The sequence below is a fragment of the Trematomus bernacchii genome, unplaced genomic scaffold, assembly GCF_902827165.1.
Source record: "Trematomus bernacchii unplaced genomic scaffold, fTreBer1.1, whole genome shotgun sequence".
NCBI classification, from domain to species: domain Eukaryota; kingdom Metazoa; phylum Chordata; class Actinopteri; order Perciformes; family Nototheniidae; genus Trematomus; species Trematomus bernacchii.
Window position 1 is genome coordinate 514,420 of NW_022987776.1, and position 8,668 is coordinate 523,087.

The 8,668-nt window shown below is 39.5% G+C and overlaps 1 protein-coding gene across 1 annotated transcript; it reads left to right on the forward strand.

Annotated features, from left to right (window-relative positions):
* Positions 1 to 1,105: 1,105 nt before the first annotated feature.
* On the forward strand, positions 1,106 to 8,255 carry LOC117497116 (zinc transporter 2-like). Its single transcript, XM_034149017.1, has 7 exons — positions 1,106 to 1,239; positions 1,619 to 1,765; positions 3,857 to 4,010; positions 4,270 to 4,507; positions 6,512 to 6,617; positions 7,779 to 7,910; positions 8,131 to 8,255. Exons 1-7 carry the CDS (start codon positions 1,221 to 1,223, stop codon positions 8,220 to 8,222), a joined length of 888 nt encoding a protein of 295 aa, XP_034004908.1. The 5' UTR covers positions 1,106 to 1,220; the 3' UTR covers positions 8,223 to 8,255.
* Positions 8,256 to 8,668: the final 413 nt, after the last annotated feature.

Sequence of the window (8,668 nt, forward strand, 5' to 3'; positions counted from 1 at the left end):
GCCCACAGTATTGAGTATGTAAGTCGCTTTGGATAAAAGCGTCTAACAAGTAACATGTAATGTGATGTAATGTGATCTGGCCTGAAGTGTAATTCAAGTTAGAATCCTGAAAAATAACACCTCAGAATTCTGACTTAAAAAATCTGAACTATGAGAAAAAGAAAATATATTTGTTTTCTGAAAATCTGAAAATGCAAAAAGGAAAAAGTCAGAGATTAAAGTTAGATCATCTGGGAAGAAAGTCGAGATTCTGATATTTTCCGAAAACAAAAATAGATTTTCTTTTCTCTCAGTTCTTTTTTTTTTTTTTGTGCACTTTTATTGTCGTTACGTAGTACAGGTAGTAACGAAACGGTTTCTCTGCATTTGACCTAGTGTTAGGAGCAGTGGGCTGCCATTATGTCCGGCGCCCGGGGAGCAGTGTAGGGAACGGTGCCTTGCTCAGGGACACCTCGGTAGCACTTGGTCTTGCCGGCACTTGAACTGGTGACCTTCCAGTTGCCAAGCCAAGTCCCTATGGACCACCGCCCTGAGATTAAAGTGACGATTCTGAGAAGAAAATAATAACAAAATCTGAAAATCTCCCCAGATTTCTGATTTATTTCTCAGATTAAAGTCGAATTTCTGAAATTCAAAGAAAATAAATTATATATTTTTTTCCTCAGGTATCTCTGGAACATGTCAGAATTCTGAGATTTTCATTAAAGAATATATTATTGATATTGTTCTCAGAACTTTGAGGTCAAAGTCTTTTTTATCATTTACATTTTCCTCAGAATTCTTATATTTCTTATTTTTTATGAAAATATCAGAATCTAATTTTTTTTTTTAAGAATTCTGAAATAAAAAAATAAAAACATCAGAAAATCTGAAAATCTTTTGAGCTAAGAATTTTGAAAACATTGAAATATAATTCTGAAGACTGAAAATAATATCTGTTGATCTCATTCTTCTTAGTAAAAATAATAATTAAATCGATTTTTGTTCTTAAAATCTCAGAATTCTGTTAAGTATCTGATGATTCCCCCCCCCCCCCCCCCTCTCTGCTCAGGTCCAGTTCTCCAGAACCCAGATGTTCAGACTCAGAATCCGATGCAGACGAAGACGCAGGGTTTCCCTCCCGGTTCTGCAGGGACTCGGACACTCTGCCGGAGGAAAGCGTTGCGAGGCGTTCGGCGAGGAAGAAGCTCATCTTGGCCGCCGTCGTCAGCCTCGTCTTCATGACCGGGGAGGTGGTCGGTGAGAAGGGGGAGGAGCCAAAACAACTACTAATTTCAACTATTATTTAAAGCTTATTCCAAATATTTGTTTTCCTTTTCATTATTCCTGCAGTAACAACTAAAACATATCCAGACATCACATTCTTCACAATATCAACCAATCCTAAAACAGATAAAGTAAATGCATCTCTTACATTCATAACTTCACTTCAACAGGATATGATTGGATCAATTAACAGATACAGTAATCAATTAAGTCAATTAAAGTATTACTAACTGCCCAGTTCTGCCCGGTAACAGTTCGAATGACAACCTTCACAATCAGAGAATTAAATCAAACATAGACAGATCTCTCTCTGTTTAAAAACTGTCAGTTACACCCCCCCCCCCCCTCTTAGGTGGATACTTCGCTCAGAGTCTGGCCATCATGACGGACGCAGCTCACCTGCTGACGGACGTCTGCAGCATCTCGATCAGCTGCTTCTCTCTGTGGCTCTCCTCCAGACCAAAGACTGACTCCATGACCTTCGGATGGCATCGAGCAGGTCTCTGCACTTTAAAGCAGAAATATGTATTAATATTTAGAGATAAATCATTGCTTTACTTATTAAATATGTGGCCCTTGTTAAAGACATGCAGCTGCAGCACCGAGCTTTTTTACGTCTTACTATATTATGACCTTTTTTGACACAAATAACAACATGTCCAATATGTCCATGGGCCAGGCTGACACATGTGACAGAACTTTTCAAAAGCTTGTTTTTTGTTGCTAAACTTAAAGGTCACCTATCCCGCTATGTTCAGGCAACAGCATAGGTCTCAGATATATACAAAAATATATAAAACATATCTATGAAGTGTTTTGCTCAAAATACCAAACAGATCACGCATTCTAGCCATGCCTCATATCCCTCTATTTCACTTCCTGTTTCAAAAGTGCTGATTTGGGGTATAAAGTTGATAAAATAGGAGGGGTCTGAGCTCATGGGGGACCCGGCAGCTACTGTCTAAACTAAATGCTGCCGTGATGAAACGCCATATCATGGATTACCAAGGATTGTTTCTGAAACAGTCTGGAGCTCAAAGGCTTTCTCTCTTGCCGGTTATACCACAAGGTGAGTTCCTTTTTATTTCCTGCTTCTTCACACACATGCTCTCCAGTACAGGTTAGCTCTGAGTGTTAGCGATGCTAATGTAAACACCGACCATATTACGCCCAAAACAGTCGGGCATTGTTTCTGATAGCAACGTTTCTGATAGTGCCGTGGGTCCACATTTCAGATATTACGTCATATCGGACACAAATCTGGATCAGGTCCGTTGTTCCCCCGTTTTTAGAGATTTGGGTACGGAGGAAAAGAGAGAGGGTTTTATTTCCTGACGCTGCGTGAGTTCCCTGACACACCGGGGACACATGGTGATGTAGAGAAGACATCAACAAGTGACTTTTGCATGATAGGAGACCTTTAAGATTCAAGCCATTAAAGAATTATAATGCTTACATAACATGTCCTTTATTACGTTTAACCGGTTGTGAAAACATTTTTTGATCAAATTGATATGAAACAAATAAGATAAATATCATTAATTTCACATCGGGACTTTAACCTTAAACTTTCTCAGTAACTCTAGAGTGACATGTCACAATTAGAAATATGATCATGATTCAAGGATATCTAGTTAATATATTCTATATTCTTCAATTCAAAGAATGTTTAAAGAAATTTCAACCAAAAAAATCATCCTCATTAATTAAAGGGGACCTATCATGCAAAATGCACTTGTGTACGTCTTTTCTACATGAATATGTGTCCCCGGTGTTCCAGGGAACTCACCAAGTGTCAGAAAACACAACCCTCTCTATTTTCCTCCATACCCAAATCTCTAAAAAAGGGGCTGCAACGGATCTGATCAAAACTGATCCAGATTTGAACACTGTCCTGACGTCAGGACGGTGGCGCTACGGCTATTGGGCCAACTCCACCAATCAGGAGGAGACAGCCACGGCCATTGCCGTTCGAAAGCGCTGGAGACGCTGTAGTACATATGCCAGGCCTGTAGGTGGTGCTGTTCTCACTGAATCTGCCCTTGCTAAAACAGAGCTAAAAAATGTCAAATTGAGCAAAATGAGGCATGGCTAAAATGCATGATCTGTTTGGTATTTTGAAAAAAAAAAAGTATAAATATGCCTTATATAGGTATGGTCCTACACTATATTATTAATATAGCATGATAGGTCCACTTTAAGTTATTAATAAGCATGACTTTACCACTATCGCCCAATGTGACATATATCTCACTTTTCAGATATTTGACACTAGGGGGTGTTACTTGTCCGAAATGTGTTCAACTATATGGTCTAAATGATGTTCCCCTTAATTTCCCCAAAAGTAGAATTGGGTCTGGGTTCTTATGGGTTAAAGATAATTCATTGTTTTACTTCTTAAATGTCTGTATCTGCAGATTTCTCCTAAATTCATCAACAATTCACATTATAACGCCTCATTTGCATATCTCAAACATCACATGTCAGAAAACTTGTAATGCAAAAAGTACTTGTGTTAATGTCAGTATTGAACAGTTTGGGTTTCATTGTGATATCTGTTAGTTAAATATTTCCCCCCACTGACCCTCAGAGATCCTGGGCATGCTGCTGTCGGTGTTTTCCATCTGGATCGTGACGGTTTTGCTGCTGATCTCGGCCGCTCGGAGGATTTCTGACGGAGATTACGAGATCGACAGTTTCATCATGCTCATAACATCGGGGGGGGCGGTGGGGGTCAACGTGCTGTGAGTAAAAACAGCTAACATCCAGAGGTGGGAAGTAACTAAGTACATTTACTCAGTACTTAAGTACAAGTTTAAGGTACTTTAGTTCCACCTGGAGTAAATTCTGAGTACTTCTAATTTTACTCAAGTACAAGATCTGAGTACTTCTACTTTTACTCAAGTACAAGCTCTGAGTACTTCTACTTTTACTCAAGTACAAGATCTGAATACTTTTTCATCTCTGAAACTATACTATGAGTTTTCCCCTCTGTTCTTTCAGGATGGTCCTGATTCTTCATCAGTCCGGAGCTTCACACGGTCACAACCACAGCTTTCCCCCCGCCAGGCTGCAGACTGACAAACAGCGTGACCTTCATCATGACCTTCATCATCACGACCTTCACCTTGACCTCCATCATGGACACAATGCCAGTGTTCGGGCAGCTTTTGTTCACGTTGTCGGGGATCTGCTGCAGAGTTTTGGGGTGCTGCTGGCTGCAACCATCATACACTTCAGGGTCAGTAAAAAACACATCCATGCTAACATGTGAATGCTAACATGCTAATGCTAACATGCTAAGCTACTCTCATGTTTACAATTGTCACCCTCTTATTTAAGCATGCTAGCATTACAAACCATGTTAGCTGAGGGGGGGTTAGCTTTTGCAAATATTCAGACTTAAACCCAGTGCTGCCTCTGGACCAATCGGGGCCTGATTTCACATTTGAAATAAATAAATGATAAATTCAAAGTGTTCCTCAAATAGTTTAAAAATGACTAGTATAGGAGCGACAGAGACACGCAGTCAATGAGTGCGTAAACAACGCTAAATAAATGGAACAGTGTAAATAATTAACTTGTGTTTAAAGTTGAGTTCATGTTAAACTTGGGCCTGAACCCAAAGTGTTACTGTATTTATTTTAGAAAATCCACAGCGGAGGTTGTACTTCATGCATTTTGAAAAAGTTTGAGAAACACTGACATAGATCCACATTTCATTACCCTAGCTCTGACACCAATTTACGAATTGGCCGAACCGTGGTACCAATACTTCTTCGGTAAGAAATCTGCAGACACAAACGGTCAAATAAACCCCTAAAGATGTGGATTTCGGAGGGTTTCTGTCCACTAGTTTGAAAAAAGACATGTTCTGGGGCCTCATTCATAACGCCTTGCGTAGGATTGACGTAGGAAGGTTGCTTACGTAGTACAAAGCACAAAAATAGGTACATACATTTTCCGCCATTTTCCGATTCACAAAACATTGCGTACCGGCGAGGGAAGTGCGTACGGCACTCCCTACGCCTGTTTCCCTTGATAAATCACAATCGACTCGTAACGCCCATATTTGCCTATACATAGTCAAAGAAACGCCCATTCATTCATTCTGACTGACTGACTGCATGAAGAAGATCGCAGGAAATGACGATAGAACAGCTAAAAAAGACATCTCACACCGTGTCAGATTTTGGTTATTGTGGGGAGGTCGAGATAAATCATATTGTTTGGTGGATGCAGTTTGAACCAGAGTAGCAGCATGGAGGTCGGATCGTCACCAAAATAAATAAATAAGTGGTCCGAAAAAAGTTAATGACAAAAAAAAGACACATACAGTAACCTTCCTCAGGCAGTGTGTTTGTCCCGGGGACAGGAGACACGTTGATGAGAAACTGTAAGAAATGATCGGGGAATCCCTCCGGAGTGTAGTCATGACGACTGGATCTGAATTATTGTGTTGTATTTGGTGGTTTGTGTTCCAGCTGTCGATCAGCAACTATATATCCATAATCCACCAGTTAAAGGAAATACAACTAATGGATTGTGTTATATTAGCTGTACAATTTACCACATATGGTGTTCTTAGTTTCCATACCTCCTGTGTTTTACGAGCCACTTATCAAGTCTTGGCAAACGGCATAAAACACGATTAAACGTGATAGTATATAAAACCATGCTCGTATCTACAACCTATAGAAATGCAAAACGGCGTCAGTTTAGACGTAATTCTGTCCTCCTGCTTACCGCATCATTTATGAGAAAACATTTCATAACATTAACACAACATATTCGAGGTGGTTTTAAATAACATATCCGTATTTATTTATTTCTCCAAGTTATGTTTTTGTGTGCACTGAGGAGTTTCAAACAGGCGTTTGTTTAATCATTTAAAGATTGGCTTTAATCAATGTTTGAAAATGAATTATTCATATTTGATAAATGAGAGGTAACATTTTATTTATGGTATTATTTCCACATATTTCTCTCCATTCTTCCTTCTGCCAACGGTGTCGCAGTTTCTCGTCTCTCCCGTTTGTGTGCTTAGTGCGTACGCATGGGTTAGAGTTTGCGTGGAGGACAGCACATTTTCCCGTCAAGTTAGTATTTTATAAATCGCAAACATTATATGTATATCCCTTTATAAATGAGGCCCCTGGAAGCGAAATAACCCAAACTTCTTAAATTGAAGTTGATTATGTGGTTGAATATTAGTTTATAATCAGATGTGTGTTTTCCTCCACAGCCTGAATATAAAGTAGCAGATCTCATCTGCACGTTCCTGTTCTCAGTTCTGGTTCTGGGGACGACGATTCCCATTTCAAAGGATGTGTTCAGGGTCCTGATGGAGGGTAGGAACTTTATAACTTCCGTATTATAATGACTAGAGGTGAGTGTGTTACTGACAGAGATGGTAAGAGTACTCACATCCTTTACTCAAGTAGAAGTACAGATACTCGTGTTTAAAAATACTCTGGTAAAAGTAGAAGTACTGACTAAACTTCTTTACTCAAGTCAAAGTAAAGAGGGCTTTGAAATGTACTTCAGTAAAAAGTACCCATAACTAGCAGCTGTTTTAAAGAGTACCTGACCTCCCTTTATATTAATAGAACAATAATGTCATTGTTAGCTAATGAATGTTTCCATGCTGAACAACGGCAACATGACAACGTTTTCATTGGTCCCTCTTCTTTAGAGAAGACCAGGAAATGATGGATACACGGATCGTGTTCAAATCAATAGGCACGCAATGACTCTAAATAATAATGATCACGCCACCAAACACACATTCAAACTAAAGGAACCAGCCTGTTTGGGAAATGTGAGAAGTAGAAAGTACAGGTATTTGTGTTCAACATGTAAGAAGTAGAAAGTACAGGTATTTGGGTTCAACATGTAAGAAGTAGAAAGTACAGGTATTTGTGTTCAACATGTAAGAAGTAGAAAGTACAGGTATTTGTGTTCAACATGTAAGAAGTAGAAAGTACAGGTATTTGTGTTCAAAATGTGAGAAGTAGAAAGTACAGGTATTTGTGTTCAACATGTAAGAAGTAGAAAGTACAGGTATTTGTGTTCAAAATGTAAGAAGTAGAAAGTACAGGTATTTGTGTTCTAAATGTAAGAAGTAGAAAGTACAGGTATTTGTGTTATACATGTAAGAAGTAGAAAGTACAGGTATTTGTGTTCAACATGTAAGAAGTAGAAAGTACAGGTATTTGTGTTCAACATGTAAGAAGTAGAAAGTACAGGTATTTGTGTTATACATGTAAGAAGTAGAAAGTCGTCAGAAAAATAAGTAGTGGAGTAAAGTACTGATACCAGAAACATGTACTTTAGTACAGTAACAAAGTATTTGTACTCCACTACTTCCCACCTCTGGTTAGTGAGTGTGTGTGTGTGTGTGTGTGTGTGTGTGTGTGTGTGTGTGTGTGTGTGTGTGTGTGTGTGTGTGTGTGTGTGTGTGTGTGTGTGTGTGTGTGTGTGTGTGTGTGTGTGTGTGTGTGTGTTCCCAGCAGGGAGCCCTGAGCAGGTGATCAGTGTGAGGGAGCGTCTTCTGTCTCTGAGAGGAGTTCAGAACGTTCACAACCTGCACGTCTGGAGCCTCAACCTGAACAAACACTTCCTGTCTGCACACCTGAGCACAGGTACACACACACACACACCTGAGCACAGGTACACACAAACCACACACACCTGAGCACAGCAACATGCTACTGAGGTTTACCTGTGTGTGAGGAGTATAGTACGTTGAAGCATTTTGAAAAATAAATCATATTAAGGTATGTTGTAATAAATTGTGTGTGTGTCTGTGTGTGTGTGTGTCTCTCTCTGTGTCTTCTCTGTGTGTGTGTGTGTGTGTCTCAGATGCAGACCCCCTCCTCGTCCTCTCCTCAGCCAATCAGCTGCTCCGCTCGGAGTTTGGTTTCTGCAGCGTCACTCTGCAGGTGGAGCGCTGAACAGCTGGTTCTGATTATATCTGAAATATTTATTACCTGAGTGAAGACATTACAATAAACTGGCTTTCAATGATTGTTTTAACTTTGTTTATGTTGAATTCATTACTTTTTACTCAAGTAGAACAAGACCTGAGTACTTCTACTTTTACTCAAGAACAAGACCTGAGTACTTCTACTTTTACTCAAGTCATCAATTTGTGAAACAGAACAATGAAGGAAACATTTTATTTAAAATGTGAACACCACATTCGTCGTCTCGCTCCGTAACTTATTATTTATTTTCCTAAATTGGCTTTAATTCAGTTTGAACTTTATTCATTAAAGGACGAGATCTCCTCGGAGTCGTCTTCTCACTTTCACACAAACATGCATGTGTGTTTATGAAGCAGGATATTAGTACGTGTTTAACACCCGTCCAAACGCAGCCGGTCACACGTGCTTTAAAG

Bases quoted from the DNA above. Each gene is read 5' to 3' on its own strand.
- LOC117497116 (XM_034149017.1), top strand. The intron at 4,508-6,511 runs GTCAGTAAAAAA...TTTCCTCCACAG, and splicing joins CAACCATCATACACTTCAGG to CCTGAATATAAAGTAGCAGA. The intron at 6,618-7,778 runs GTAGGAACTTTA...GTGTGTTCCCAG, and splicing joins GTTCAGGGTCCTGATGGAGG to CAGGGAGCCCTGAGCAGGTG.